The sequence below is a fragment of the Motacilla alba genome, chromosome 3, assembly GCF_015832195.1.
Source record: "Motacilla alba alba isolate MOTALB_02 chromosome 3, Motacilla_alba_V1.0_pri, whole genome shotgun sequence".
Lineage (NCBI taxonomy): Eukaryota > Metazoa > Chordata > Aves > Passeriformes > Motacillidae > Motacilla > Motacilla alba.
Genome location: NC_052018.1, coordinates 83,915,940 through 83,932,172, shown reverse-complemented (window position 1 = coordinate 83,932,172; position 16,233 = coordinate 83,915,940). Strand labels below are relative to the sequence as shown.

General features: G+C 40.4%; 1 protein-coding gene across 1 annotated transcript in view; it reads right to left on the bottom strand.

Moving 5' to 3' along the window:
* Positions 1-16,233, bottom strand: part of GLP1R (glucagon like peptide 1 receptor) — an 83,372-nt gene that overhangs the window by 39,147 nt on the left and 27,992 nt on the right. The window contains exon 3 of the mRNA XM_038132624.1: positions 15,577-15,687. Within this exon, the coding sequence (XP_037988552.1) occupies positions 15,577-15,687 (111 nt within the window). The remainder of the gene's footprint in view (positions 1-15,576; positions 15,688-16,233) is intronic.

Here is a 16,233-nt window from a genome sequence, read left to right as displayed (position 1 = left end):
GCTTTTGTAACAAAAAAAAAGAAAAAAAACCAAGCTTGCTTACTTGCATGTTCCTTTGCACCATGGGGTGGCTGTTAGTTGGTTGCAAGCTCACATCTGTCTCTTGGTAGAGTGTAAATGCATTTCTCTTTCTCCTCTTGTTACTCTTCTTCCTTGCAGTGTTTTGGCTATTTTTTTAATAGGAAAAGGCTGGAGGGATTCTTGGATCTTTCAAGCTAGGAACATTCACAATAGGGATGTTTGAGTCTGTTTCCCCACCTCTCACCCAAGCCATACACACTACTGAAAATTATTCTCTTCCTGCAGCGAGAACTTGAAGTGCCCACCTGGCATGAGCTCATGCAGACCTAACAGATACCTTTACACGGTGCAAGGGAAGAGCCAACCAAGCACAGGCCACACTGCTGGCTGCACAGACACCCCTGCATGCCCTGGAAATTCTCAGTGCCAGAATCCTCTGCTGTGCTATCAAAAGCACAAAGTCACAGACACTGCAGATGAAGATGATGTTTGGCATCACACAAGGAATATTGCCTGTATATAAATTCTTATTTAGTAGCGTTCCTTTTGAAATTACATTAACACAACAGCACTAAAGATTCAAGAATTAGGAAGTGTTAAGCTGAAGCTACTTAGATGAGTTCTAGTTCCACCCAATAACATTGTTTCTACATACAGTCATATATTTTTTTTCCCCAACAGAATCCACAGTTTTATTCAGGACACAGAACAGAGGGAGATATTTAATGTGAAATTACTCATTCTTACTACTGTGAGATACAAGCCATATTTAAAAAGACTGAATCAAGTCTATACCAAATAATGCATTTTCTTATTTGTGTGGTCCATTCAAAGACCACCAACAATTCAGCTTCCCGATGAACAGTAAAGGTTATAGCTCATATGCATAAAGAGATGATCAAAAAATAAAGATCATATTTTCGTAACATAATAAAGTAGCATTTATGCAAAAAGAAAACTAGGCAGCCACAAAATTTATTCTGCATGGGCATATTCAGTTCTCTTAGTGCAGAGATCATCCTTGCCAGCTCTGCAATATCTTGCCTCCCTCAATACAACTCTCTCAGTTAATAAGGCAATGATCCTGCAGAGAAGAGCCCCCTTTACAACATCTCACATGCAAATCCATTCTTCATACTGAAGGCATAAGATCTGTGAAAAAGAAAACAAATCACAGAACATGGCTTCATAATTAAAACCTACTTGCATAATGGTGGCCAGTAAAGGTTATGGAAGCAAAGAAGACCATGCCAAATCAAAGTATTCCTTAAATCACAAATGTATACATCACTGGGTATGAGTTAGTATCTCAAAAATTGCAATAGCTTTCTGGAAAAGAACATTGTTTTTAACAGAGCATTACCCTAAAAGGTGCTATATCCTCCAAGCATTTAATTTGAGGAACTTGTTTTAAGAAAAGGCTGCCATTAACTATGCTAGACAACACTGACACCTAACATAACTTTTTGAAATAAACTTGGAAAAAAAAATCATAAAAGTGCATGCATGCATGTGGGCATCGGGTTTAATAAAGAATGTTTATGAACTATAAAAGATATGTGAATTAATGCAATAAAACAAGGCAGCTTATGAAAAACAAGTATTTATGATAATGGCACAGCTTTGTCAACATTTCGTAAGATACCAAAAAGTACCATTAGAAGTTTTGTTCAGAATAAATAAAAGTAGATTGCAACAACAAATGTGATTGGAAGTTTAATGCAAAACAAACTTGTAAAAATGCTGTTAAGAGGTTTTGTGTTTTTAAGTTATTGGATCAGTTAATGTAATTAATAGAAGCCATCCTATTAGAGGATATTAAAATGATGCAAAAAAAAAAATTCTGCAGTGAAAAGCTCTCTTAAAAGGCTGCAAACCACACAACAAAAGTTGTCTCCAGGACAGAGAAAGGGATCTATTTTACTACACCCATATTCCAAGGCCTTATAAAAATAAGCAAAAAACCCTCAAAACAAGCTAAAAATAAAGGAAAAAACTAGACAAACCATTAGCATAGTACTTGCTGAGCTGCAAACAACTTTGAGAAAATACAACAGGTAACTAGCATGTTAAATGTGCACAGCCAGGAAGGAGAGGTATGTACACATGCTAATAAACAATGGTTGTTGATGCAGCTTCTGCACAAAACAAAAAGCTCCAGAACATAGAGGCTAAAAGAAATGCCAGATGCTGCAAGCAAACTGCTGCCAGTCCTTGGCAACATGGAAATTAGTGGTATTTGGTAATCCACAAAAACAATGGCATAAAGAACCACTGATTAAATAATCCTAAATTTATATCTCTCGCAAGACAGGTAAAAAGATCATCAAAAAAATCCTAAACAATAGGAAGCTTTCGGAAACTAGATCATAAAATTTATCTCAAACTATCAAACTTTATTTAGGGATAACTATAATTCCATAAAAAATAGCCACTATCTGCACAAAATACAGAATGTGGATACTTCAAAGCAGAACAAATAAAATAAAGCATCTCATCCATGTTAAAGACTGAAGACACACCATTCTTCTCTCCCCTAACTGCACTCTTCTCCTTGGTCCTCCTCTTCAGGTTCAGTCCTTCAATCCTTCCTGCTGCTGCAATATTTAGTTCTATGCTGCAGCTCTACCTTAGCACTCTTGCCCCCTTTCCCTTTCCCCCCACACTTTGCTACTTCTCTCTCAGCTCCTACCATTTGCCATTTTCCAAAGCCACCATCTCCTACGCTGCTCCTCCATGGCCGTTTTCCAAAGCCACCGTAATTAAAACTGCAACCCAACTCCAGCCTCTCACATCTCCTTTCTTGCCAGTCTATTCCTCATCATACTCCAAGCTCCTCCTGGCTCCAGCCAAGCAGTGAAGAGAGGCAAAATCAACAAGGAACATCTGCTCTCGGATATGGACCTACTGCAGCCAACAAGGCCACAAGAAGCCCTGCTCAGCCCATGCACCAAAAGCATGTCTGACCTCAACAGTCACACATTTGAAGAGAAAGGAACACTACTCCACACTGATATGGCCTCTGGAGACTGTAGTTGCAAACAATCACACACAGGGAATTCACCCGCACAAGCAGCAAGAGACATATCACCAGTATCACAGGAGCCATACTCCTCTTTCTCATCCACATGCTGAAATACAGAATAAGATTTTGACAACATGTTCTTGGAAAACATCAGTCTTAAAATAGAGTTCTAATTTGTTGAATCTCATCATGCCAAGTAATATACTAAATAAAAGCTCTTACAAATAATGGGAAAAAAAAAAAAAGAAAGGACCAAGCAATTTTATTATGGAAACCACCATCTTTTCTGTCCATAGTGTCTGGAGGCCACTGCAGCTGCAGGTATGTCTGGATTTACCTTTCCTTTACACCAATCTCAATGATTCTTACCCTCCAACCTAAAGCTGGGACCTATCCCTGATCTAAAAATCAGGATCTCTTACACCCTTATATAGGTAATTTTTCCCCAAGTTCTCGATTCCAATTTAATTTCCATTCAATTTTCATTGCTTGAGAGGTATTTGGATGGACATAAAATCCCTTTGACTTAAACTTTTCTTTTCCTGCCAAGGAGCAATCCCTTCCCTTGAATATTCACTGCCAATGATACCTCACATTTAAAAAAAACTAAGGCCTACTGTCATTCATCGGTCACACCAACACGATGTTCTCCACATTTTACCCGTGCTTTCATTCTGTTTAAAGGAATTGTTGGTGCCCTGCTTCATTAAGCTCCAGCACCATTACCAGGCAGTTTTTGCGTGTGTAAGTCAGTTTTTTGCCTTCAGAGGAAATATGCCATTAAGCTCTTGATCCTTTTCTTACCTAATTCATTTCTGCTCATTCCAATTGTCAAAAAGTAAATTAGAACCAGAAAGTCATATGAGTCTGACCAGGCATCAACCAGCATTATTTTTGTCATCAAACAAGTAATGTACCCAAGTTCTCTCATAAACATTGCCCAGAAAAGCTTTATTCTTATATGAAGAAAAATTAAAGTGATGTATGGGAATCCTAGCAGTTAACATTTGGAGCATGTTTGAGGAAGATTAGACACTTTCAAAATTCATAGCAGGGACCCAGGTCTCTCAAGGAAAATCTAGTCTATGACAGAAAACTCTCAAGGGGAATGTCACCAATAAAACCTGCAAGTAGAAAAGAGTAATACTGCTAAACAAATAAAACTGTGCGCATGATTAAGAGTGTAATCCTTGTAAAGATTAGTATATTCTCAAGTTAAAGTTGCATATGCAAAATGGTATGAAAGGGGAGGGTGTTCTATAATTAGACTTGCACTCAGACACCTTTTAAGTCAGTCCACATTTTTTTGCAAGACTATCCTGTCAAATGAAAATATTATAAAAAATTCAACCACAGAGCTAACAAAGAGGCAAAGACTCACCTGCCTTTACATAAAACATTTACTTATATACATATATACACACACACATGTATACATAGATTGAGCTGTATCTTCACAAAAATTTAACAGAGGATATTGGAAAGAGAAATGACCATTAAGATAAGCTTCTGATGTGGTGATCTTTAAGTTATCTGTTATGTGAAAGGACACATGTAGGTTGGATGTGAGAGGAGTCTTTCCCACCGCCCAAGGTGAAGTGCCAGGAATTCCTGAAAAGGGGGGAAGAAGGGAGCGATAAAGGCAAGTTGCTCTCCACCTAAGCTGTTTTAAGATCAAGTATTCATGTCTTAGCACATCTTCTGGGACTTGGGAGGAAAAAAAAAATCCAAAACAATCAATATTTTACTAATTAGCAACATGTAAGTAAGCTGAAAGTTAACAATCTGTTTTCATCAAGGCATTTAATTATGTAGCACACACAAACACTATTGTTTATTCAGACCCTTAATTACTTCAGTTTACTCATCCACAGCAATTATAAACTGCAAGTTCTTAGGCATAAGTAACCTGAAGAAAGGTTTGAGGTCCCTCTGTTGAAAAGTGCACTGGTACAGAAAACAAATAAAAGCAAGTAGATAACTTCAGTATGCAAGTATGTAATGAGAATACAGATGAAGTCTAAGATATCAAACATATCTCGTTACCTGCTAAACTAGCATGAGCAAAGCACAGAGGCAGTCCAGGTCTTCCTTGGAGCTGGGTCTAATGGAGTTCACTTCTCACTGAAAAGCACTATTCATGGCCTGATCAGCTGTAGGAAATGTCTCAAGCACTCACAAAATTAAGCTCAGCTATGTGTTTTCCGAGGTGTGCCTTGATATCCTTGACAGTGCATTTCAAGGAATTACTTTAAACAAAAACATGATACAGTTATAACTAAAAAATTTTTGGAAAACATACAGTCCTGCCAGCTGTTCCAACTCCCACAGACTGAGCAAGCTGATATCCTACAGCAGGCTTCTCCAGCAGTGCAAAAACCATAATTCTTCCTAGAAGGTCTTTGGTGACCAGATCTATACCTGACATATGAACATCATGCTTACATCATGCATATGTGCATTTCAGTGTCTGGCTATGTGCAAAGTTTCCTGTTGTATAACACATTTAATGTATTTTGGTTGTGGCAGGAGAGGAATCAGAGTAGAGAGCTTTTCATTGTCCCTACAGAAAGTCACATCTCAGCCCAGCTGGAAGGTCATATATCACTGCTCCATTGTATGCCCCTCAATCTGAAGTTAAGCAGCAGTTTCTTTAAAAAGCTGTTTCTTTTACTTAAGCAAAATTGATAAAACAGAGAATGGCATTGCCACGTGGCCCAAAGTAAATGCATGTTAATAATATCTATCTGTTAACAATTTTAAAAATTATTTCTGCCGACAGCCCCTGTATCTACCCTTGAGATGAGCAACATATGTTTGAGAGTTCTCTGGTATACTACCAGATGGAAACTGACAAACAGAGGCAGAGGTGAACTTGAAAGACTAAGGGTTTTTTTATTATTACTTTAAGCAAACTGAAATTGCCAATTAGCTTGAGACAGCTTCTGGTGCAAAGAAATATAAATTTTGAATTGCTTATGGGTTAGCAAATGCAAAGAAACATTTTTCACTGAAAAAAGGTCACATCTTTTTCAGCATTATGGAGAACTTTCTGGAAGCTTGGTTTTATTAAAGCACAGAAGGGAAGAAATTTAATAAATGTCTAATCATCTTCAGAGTACCCAATATTTGAAGTGAAATTTATTTTCTTGCATACAAAAAGACAAGCAGGTACTTAAACTCCACACTCACGAAGACATCTGCTGTCTCGGTTTTAAAGGACCATCTCAAACTGCGAAGCTGGATGATTAAACAAAAAGTGAGAGAGATGAAACCAGACAAGGTTTAACTTGGTACCTTGAACCAAATGTTCCTGCCAAGCACATAACTTCAAAAACTGTCTGAAAGAAAACCCTCACACAAATGCCTGCTTCCTCAGCAGTAGGGTTTTCCACAGAGCCCTCTAGAAAGCAACGGAGTTTCTTTGCTTTGCTTTGCACAGGCAACGCTAGAGCTTCACCACTGCAGCACTGCTATCCATAGGAGGTTTCACAAACAAAATCAAACATCTTTTTTATGCTTTTGCTTCTTTCTGGCACTATGGCACTCTGTCCCCAAACTCCCTCCCCCACTGAGTTTGAACAGCATGCAAATGGAACTCAGGGAAAGGGAAGAAGATCAGGACATTGGATTTAATCCTGCAGCACAGCAGATGCCTTGGGAGTGCAGATGCTTGAACGCCAGCCCTGAATGACCATGTTTGATAGCAAGGGGCTGAGAAGGGTACTAAATCACATTTAAGAAAGGATTAGCTGCAGAAGCTTTTCCAATGGTCCAGGCACCCCAGGAGCAATGACAAAATCCTGCTGAGGCAGAAGTCTATGTGTGATTCTCACCTGGGTCACGGTACAGCATGCCACAGACACAAAGCACTCATGGCAACACCTTGACAAACACAAGATTCTGTTCCCTTTCTCAGCCCTTCTTCTCCCAATCACAGATAGATTTAGTTTGGGATCAGATGAATTAATTTCACCATTTTTGATTTTCCTGCTTGTGTAGCAGGGAATGAAATCTTCAATATTGCTGTACGTGATACCATTACAATTGTGTAATTGTGCAAGTTCAATTACACTCTTGGGAAAAGAAAGGCACCACACAAGAAGGAAGGTATTAATTCATGATTTAAGCAACAGGCAGGACTAACTTAGACACTAATGCTGGGTGGGGACTGTGCAGACACTTTCCATGATCTCTGCTGCACCAGAATAAGGTTAGTCTATATCTCATAACCCTAGGGAAATTGCTTTAAACAGTCATAAAATCCTCATGGTTAAACTGCTAACCTCTGGTACTTCAAAGTTCCAAGGTAACACCCCACTTCCACCCAAAGCCTCATGCAGAGCCCCTACCTCAAGACACATCAGGAAAAGAAGTTCTGCTACCACAGAGAAAATGGGGAGTGCTGGAAGAAGGTGTCAAATGTAGGTCACAGCAGGGGGAAATGAGAAAGATCTGACCTCGATATGTCCTTGCAACTGACAGTGCTCTGGAGCAGCAACCCAGTGTCATCTCTGAATTTCCACAGCCCCAAGTGAAGCTCAGCTCTTACAACCTCTGTGACTGGACAAAATTATTGTGTGAAGTACAGCTGTGGTGCCAGATATCTCCACAATTTAATCAGACTGACTCCATCTCCAGCAGCCAGAGGCAGCCACAAGGTTACCATCAGAGGTCACCTGGTATTGCTGCTGGGTTAGTCTGCCACCAGAGAGACTTTCAGGTCTCTCACGTCACAGGCTGGAAACCAATGTTGTTTCCAAGGGTCCCCAGGCTGTACTTTACCTGATGATCTGGGAGAACAAAGGAGCAGGTGTCACCATTGCAACACATAACGTAGTAAAGAGAAGATAATACAGATAATAAAGTGAATTATAGGAGACAAGCGATTCAAGCAAAGGTGAATGACAACAGAAGTTATTAGGTAAACAAAGAAAACTATTTCAAACTAGGAGAAAGGTAGATTTAGAGAGCACAGGGAACTACAAAGCACTGAGGTCTCATGGACAACATTACCATTTAATGAGCTCTTGGTAGTGCAGAAGTCTTCCAAAGGCCCGTGTATGGCTTTTATGGAAGACTACATAGTAGTACAGCTAAATTGTGAGGTCTTATGTCTCCCCCAGGACTGAAAAGAATCCAGTGCACTCCTGGGGCACAGCTTCTGGCTTAGTTTCCTACAAAGAAACAGACACCAAAGCTGCTCAAAAAATCAGTCTCGGCAAGCAACACAGTCAGGGTTTGCTTCAAAATTCACTACTCTGCCATAGCAAGATACCAACACAGACACAGACTGGCATCAATCTAATTCACGTATCAGACCCCTCAAAAACAGAGGCAGGTTCTAAGTTGAAATGGAATGTGGAAGGGAATCTCATATTGGTCAAAGTATTCTGTTCAGGGCTCTGTAGGGAAATTCTTAAATTTTCTCTTTGGGAAGATTTTTTGGTTTTCAAGTGTTCTTTTTAAATGCTTTCAAAATATTGAAACAAAAGCATTCAAAGATTTCAGATATTGAGTGGAGATCTGAGCAACAGCCACATCTGTGTTGATGCAAGTTCATGGCCAGCCTTGGTGTAGTCCAGTGCATATAGGAGCAATTGATGTGGCTACTGTTCACATAACTCTTGCCTGAAACCAGTACCTCTGGAAGGTTTTTTAATTAAAAAGGATTTAGTGCTATTAAACAATAAAATATCAGAACCCCAGAGGAGGCATAATTGCAAGACAAATTGTGCAGCTCGACAGCTTCCAAATCCACATGGTGTTACTGGCAGCTGGCCTTCAATTATGAGAAGGTAACAAGAAAAACACACAGCCAGTGACAGTGAGGCAAGGTGCCCATTGTCCCTTAAAGGAGCCCCTACTGCTCCCCAGAGCTTCTGCACTGACTGGGCTTTGAGACAGCTACAGCCCCAGAACTTGTCATAATCTCTCCAACTACAATGCAGATAGCAAGGTGTGCAAAGTTTACCCGGTGCAACTTCAGTGTTATCATAACCTGAGTGGGCTTCACACACAGGAGCAAAAGCTTCAACTCTATCAGCCAAAAGTATAGAAAATTTGCCTTCAACAAGCTCTGGCTGTGGGCCAAGATCTGCACTGGCAACTTTGCAGAACAAATTCATTTAACAATAACCTCCCTCCTGCTACTTCAGCATCTCCCCACAAAGACCTGCCCTCAGTGGGTGTTGCATAAGAACAAATAAAAGCCAAACAGAGCTAGAGTGAAATAGCTTTCACAGACTTGAGAAACTTCTGTAGTTTGCTCTTTCAAAGATGTATAAGCAGGCCAAAAAAAAAAAAGCTTTGATTTGGTCTGGGTTTTTTTTGGGGGGATAGCAAAGCAAATCATGCCAAAGTTAAACCTGTGCTTGTTTTGATGAGCTATACATTTCTCTTCATATTTTGAAAGCATTTAAAAAGAACACTTGAAAACCAAAAAATCTTCCCAAAGAGAAAATTTAAGAATTTCCCTACAGAGCCCTGAACAGAATACTTTGTTTGACCAAAATGAGATTCCCTTCCACATTCCATTTGCCTCAACAATCCTGCTTCTTGCTGTCAAGAAGCAAGAAAGAACTCCCTCACTACATGCACAAAGCTATTTTACATGGCTCTCAAGGGACACAGATGACTTTATGAACTCCTGCCATGTAGCTGCAGCCCAGCAGTGTCTGGGCTCCTCATTTGCTAGGATACCAACCCCTACGCTGTGAGACACATCAGCCACCTCTCATTCCAGTGACAATGATTTAACCTGAAGCAGAGGCTACTCTCAACCTCAGCTACTTTGGCTTTAGTGGAATACTGATTACCCAAATACCCATAATATTCTTATTTCACAGTTTTATTTTAGAGAAAATAATATTATGACCAATATACTTAAAGCAGATGAATGCTAATATAGCTGCAATCACACATATCAGTTTCCTGATCTACATGAGAGAAATAAAAATAAAACCAAGGCTCAAAGGAAGGAGGAGAAATCCCCACATCTCAGCTGGGTGAAATTTCCAATCTAGTTTGCTGCGTAACTACAGATGAAAAAATGACAGCAGTGCCACTGAAGAAAGAGAAAATAACCCAGTGTTCAGAACGTATTTCAGAAGTGCATCCACAAATGAATATTGCACCCACCATTTCAGTGAAACCTATAATAAAAAAACTTCCTGTAAAAATTCAGGTTTAATTTACTTGCCTGTCACAAAAAAAAAAAGTCAGTAGCAGTACTGGCATACATGGTTTCAACCATAAAATCTTGGTCTAATGTTGTGATCTTTCTTCTATTCAATTATCGTGAACATATTCCCAGCCCTCAGAGCCCATCCTTGCAGACAGCATGCCAATAGTGAGTTTTTCAGGGATGCTGACACACCTGCTAGGTGACACAACAAAAAGAAGTCTCAGCCTCAGCATTTCTAAAGAGATCTGACACACGAGTGGGACAGTATTGATTGTCTCTGCTGTACTTTATGGGCTGCCTGTGCAAGTAGCATTTTCAAAAAAGGCTGAAGACAAACATTGCAATCACAAGGGAAGTGATCTTGTAAGGAAAAATCTTGTAAATGCAGATATTCCTTAACACAAAAGACCTGTAAGCTCATCCTGCACGGATTTGTCTGGCAAAAGGCTGGTCCTGAGTCTCTGTAGGCACACAAGTCTGAATAGGCACACAGCACTGGACACCAGATTAACTCTCAAGCTTCTCAGTGAACAGATTCCCATCTCTCTGCAGCTGCTCTTGTCCCCTGAGATAAATGAGCAATCCAAAGAACTGGAGAAAACACTTCTGCTGAACCGTGCCCACAATGCAGACAGGGATTCAGAAGCTGCCACATTAATCAAGCAAGAAGAATGTCACACCTCAGGGAGCAGCTCTGTGGCATCATGCAGGGACAAGAACTGACATCATGTGCGGTTGAACTACTCACATACCTGCCGAGCACGTGAAAAGTTCCTCATGCCATTTACAGCTTGCCACTCTGCTAGGTAACATGCTGGGCCACATCTGCTGTTGAGATTTGCAGAAGGGCAGGCCCAAGACTGACAGCCACTAGGATAAGAGTGGTATGCAAACAGCAAAACCTGGAATTCCCCAAGGAATACTCCAGCTTTCCAAACATTTACCATGCAAATTCTTCTCCCCATCTTGTATTCTGGCTGACACCAACAGAAATTTGTAACATCTGACAATAACTAGTTACCAAAATTTATCTTATAAAAAAATTAACAGAAGCAGAGAATCACAAAGCAGTCAACACCAGATTAAGACCAAGGATATTTCCTAATACAGCGAGGAACTAGAGCAAGTTGCTCAGGTTCATGTCTAGTCAGGCTATGATCAACTTCAAGGACAGAGACTCCACAACCTCTCTGGGTCACCTGTCCTAGGTATTTGACAAACCTCACCACAAAATAATTACATTTAAAGGAAATTTTCTGTATTTCAATATGTGAGCATACACATTGATAAGATTTTCCCTGAGGCTTCTCTTCTCCAGGCTGAAGAACACCAGCTTTCTCAGTCTCACCTTGTAAGAGAGGCACTCCCATTCCTCAAACTTCACAGTCATTTGCTGGACCTGCTGAAGTAATTCCATGTCTCTCTCATACTGGGAAGCCCAGAACTGGCCAAAGCACTCCAGATGTGTCACCCCCCAGAGTAGAGGGGAAGGATCATTCTTTTGAACTGCCACTAATGCTTTCCTAATACAACCCAGGAAGCCATTGGTGTCCTTTGCTTCAAGGGCACACTGCTGCTCATGCTGAGCTTGGTGTCCACCAGTACCTCCAAGACCTTTTCCGTGAAGTTGCTTTCCAGCCAGACAACTGATACACTCAACTATTCTTCCCCAGGGGTAGAACCTCACAGGATTCCTGTCAGGCCATTTTTTCAGCCTTTTGTCTAATTCATACTTCATCAGTTTCTCAAAGAGGATGTTATGGGAGCCTGTGTCAAAAGTCTTACTAAAGTCAAGATAAACACCTCCATTGCTCTTCCCTTGCTGTGGACTTGGGTATACCACATGAAAGTGTTCCATATTCTGACCCTCATCCAGTTAGAGTAACTCTTCATTGCTCTCAACTTTATTACTGATCACAGTGGCCTCAGATTGCTGAAAGTGAGTTTTACCAGTAAAGGCCATGATGAACACAGTGAGCACTTCAGTCATTTCCCCATCCTTTGCCAAAGATTCTCCTGCTGCACTCAGCAGTGGATCCACATTTTTTTCTCAGATCTGTTTAGAAGCCCTTTTTGTTGCGCTTCATTTCACTTGACAAGATTGTGGGTGGGCTATGGCTTTCCCAAAGCTATCCTTTAATGACCAGTTTATGCTTTCTGTATTACCTTTCCCTGCTTCCAGCTCTTCTACATTTTTATTTCAAAGTGGTTAAATCATGAAGTGACTCAGACTCAATGCTTCCTCCATTTCAGTACCCCATGAAAAGCAACATTTGGTTTCAAGTGACTCAATTCAATTCCCAGGGGATTTCTGCAGGTATACCCCAGCAAGCTTTCTACAAACTTGAAAACCTGACTCATAGTCAAGAGAGCAGCAGTCTTAAATATTTGAGTACACTTGGATGAAGCACTTGATACTTGGTGACCTTCCCTGAACATGTTTTGAAGTTAGTTTCCAAACAACGTCTCATCTCTTCCTCCTCTCCATTTGCAGGAAATAAGACGGAAGTCCTGCACTGCTAGAACCTATTTCAAGTTCCAAGTAGGGGGCTAACCAAGAACAAGTAATAAACATCCTTTAGTGACCACTCTAAATCAGAGGTTATTCAATTTTCTATTGCTCTAGATCTTCTATTACAAAGACATCACCTCTTCATCACAGCAGATCATTAGCATTCACTTTGAACACAATTCCACAAGATGTCATGGAATCCTATCAGGTGATGGTAATTCAGGCTACTAAAATTGCATACCTGGCAGAGATACAAACTTCTTGTTTTATACTGGACAGTGAAAGGCTTCCTTGTTCCATTCTTATTCCTCGCCGCTATAACAGAGGTTGAAGTATATGATTTGATCAACAAAGGAACAAATCCAAGGGTTTAATGATTTTCTGAAGTGTTTAGCAATTCTCCCTAGCAAGGAGTTTACAAAATCCTGCTCTTCTCACTGAAACAGACACCGTTTTCAGGATAATTAATTTTTAAAAAAACTTATTTTCAAAAGTATGAAAGATATTGCACATTCAAGTAATTTATTAATCTGCAGTACTGCATTAAACCATGGCTTTTTCCAGCAGTGGTTTCAAGAGCAGTTGAAAGTCCAGGGTCTTAAAGACTGAAAATAAACAGGTTTAGAGGAAAGAAGTTAAAGTCTGTAAAGAGTTTTAGGTATCCAGACAGAAAAGCATTATTGGAAAAAATTCTGCCGTATCCAGTGATTTTATGTTAATTATGAGGTAAATATTAATTTCATACACTTGAAAAAGCTTGCTTATCCATTCCAAAAGCATGACATCTTTAATAACCTGAGGAGGATTAGCAAACAGCATTTTAACTTCTGAAGTCACTTAGGAAAGAGGCAAGGCTGGAGCTGTAACCAAGGGTGGCCTCTGCAAGGAGAGGCTGAAGCTGTCCCATGGTGGACACAACTGGTTCCAAAGATCCACTGCAGGGCACAGCTGAGCCCCTCAGCCAAGATCACAGGATCAACTAGATTGAAAAAGACCTTAGAGATCATCGTGTCCAACCTATGAACTAACACCGCCTTATCAACTAGACCATGGCACCTCAGGGAAACTGAATGCAACAAAGAACCAAACACTGCCTGGCAGTGAGGGGTGAGAAAAAAAGTGTGAGAAGCAGCCCTGTGCAGAGCACTAAGCTCAGAGAAGATGGAGGTGAGGAGATGCTGCAGGCACCAGGGCAGAGACTTCTTCACAGCCTCTGAGCTTCTTCAGTGGATTAGGTAAACTGACTGGTGGGCTGCTAAACACACCCCTGGCTGCATTCCCTCCTCAACAGGATGGGGGAGAAAAACTAAGATGCAATATCTTGCTGGTCAAGATAAATAAGTAACCAGGAGAAGTAATGGGAAAAACTGGGACTGGATGTTACCACAGAGGGGAACAACTACAGGGAATCCTTTGTGGTTGTAAAGCAGTGAACGGCCAAGGGGTATAGTAGTGTTGTATGCATACATTTTTAACTTTTGTCAGTGTTGTGGTGACATTTTGATTAAAGTGTGGGGATTTACACATGCACCAGAAACCCTTCAGGATAATGACAGTTTAATAAGTAAAGCAAAAGCTGCACATGCAAGTAAATCAAAATAAGGAATTTATTTACTGCCTCCCATTCACAGGCAGACATCCAGTCACATCTTGGAAAGCAGGGCCTCAGCATGGATAACCATTATGTGGGAAGACACCATCATGAATGCCTCTACTCACTTCTCCCTCTTCTTCCCCCTTTCCTTGAGCTTTACTGCCAACCACATCATACAGTAGGAATATCCCATCAGATCAGCTGTCCCAGTTATGTCACTTCCCAACCTCAAGCAGACCCCCAGGCTCGCTGGCCTTGGGCAGGACCTGGAGCGAGTGCTTTGACACTGAGCAAGGGCTGTTGTGAAGAAAGTCATCCACAAGTCAGCCAGATCCAAGACGATCTCCACCCCTTATTTCATGCTATTTGTATTATGCCCAGGTCCCACATTACACAATACATTTAAGTAATCTCTGACTATCCCATCCCTTCTCTTCAACATTCCTGATACCCATCCATACAACAAAACACGTTCTCCATACATCATACACTTTGCACCCATCAATCAGAACTATATATCCTCATTAATATTCTCTGTCCTTTAACAGAAGCCAAAGCCAATTCTCCACACTGCTGGAGCTGGCTAATAAACTGTTTCATTTAGACTTCAAAGCATAGAAAGGTCTTCACAAAGTACAAGCTGTACAAGTCACTGGTTTGAAAGACAGAATGCTAGACAAAATGATCTAATACACCTTGCCTTCAAGTGTACATGTACATAAGGCTGTAAAAATCTAAAGGTGCCATTCAGTCCTTCACAGAAGAAGTCTTTGCAAACACAAAATGCCTTCATCTCACAGCGTTCTGAGAAATAGGTTTATCTCAGGAAGCAGCCCAAAACAATTTCACTTTAGACTTTTCCGTCTCTGTTTTCTACAGGATGATGTACCAGTTACCTTTGTTACTTTTATCTCAGTTTTCCAACTAAGCCATTATCATTGTTAGCTCTGCGTGCTTGCTGAAGGCTAAGTTATTAACAGTCACCACTACCCAAGCAGCAAAACCAGATGAGACTAAAAAAATATCCAAACTAAACACAACCTTTAAGAAGTCTGTTCTCTCATTTTCACCTTCTCCTGCTAAACAGAGATAAAGAATGTATCATACTAATATCAGTCCCTACTTTTATGTTACAGAGTACTGCACTCACAAACATTTAAGCCAATCTTGACCTTGCTAAGACTGGGCAAGGATAATAGAATTGGTTAAAAGCTGTGCCCATAAGGAAAGGCTCTTACCTGCATTAGCCCAGGGAAGATACCAGGGGCAGCTGACATTCACGTAGGTGCCAGGTAGTCCATCTGGCCAGCAGGCATAATCATCAAATGTTCTGTTGCAGAACTTGCCTTCTGCAGAGAGAGAAGGGAGGCTCATGCCACTGCCTCATACTAATACAGCAGGAAGGAAAAGACTGAAGAGCAGAATATAATAGGAAATACAGACAAATGCATTTAAGCTCTGATGTGGAATTATACAACATTTATTTATCCGAAAGAGTGAGTTTATCTTCACATAGGAAACCATTGTTTCAAGGAGGAACTAAGAAACAGATTAGGGTCTTACACTGACTCAACAGACAAGGAAGTAATGGATTAGTACTGATATATCTTTTTTTTTTTTACACCCTTACTGGTCACAGTTTAATTTAAAATAATTTCTGCTATGAACACTAAAGTTAATAATTCCTCAGAACGGTCCAGATTCATGCAGTTGGAAAGTCTACCCTAATATATAGGTCCACCAATGAAATACCCCCACACAACCATAACTTTGCATTACAGCTTAATCAACATGAGAATACTTCTACTTCAGATTCAATAAACTGTCATTCTCAGAGGGCAGCACTCAACTGCTCAACAGAATAATGCAGCAGAGGGAGATGAATGTGTCCCTGC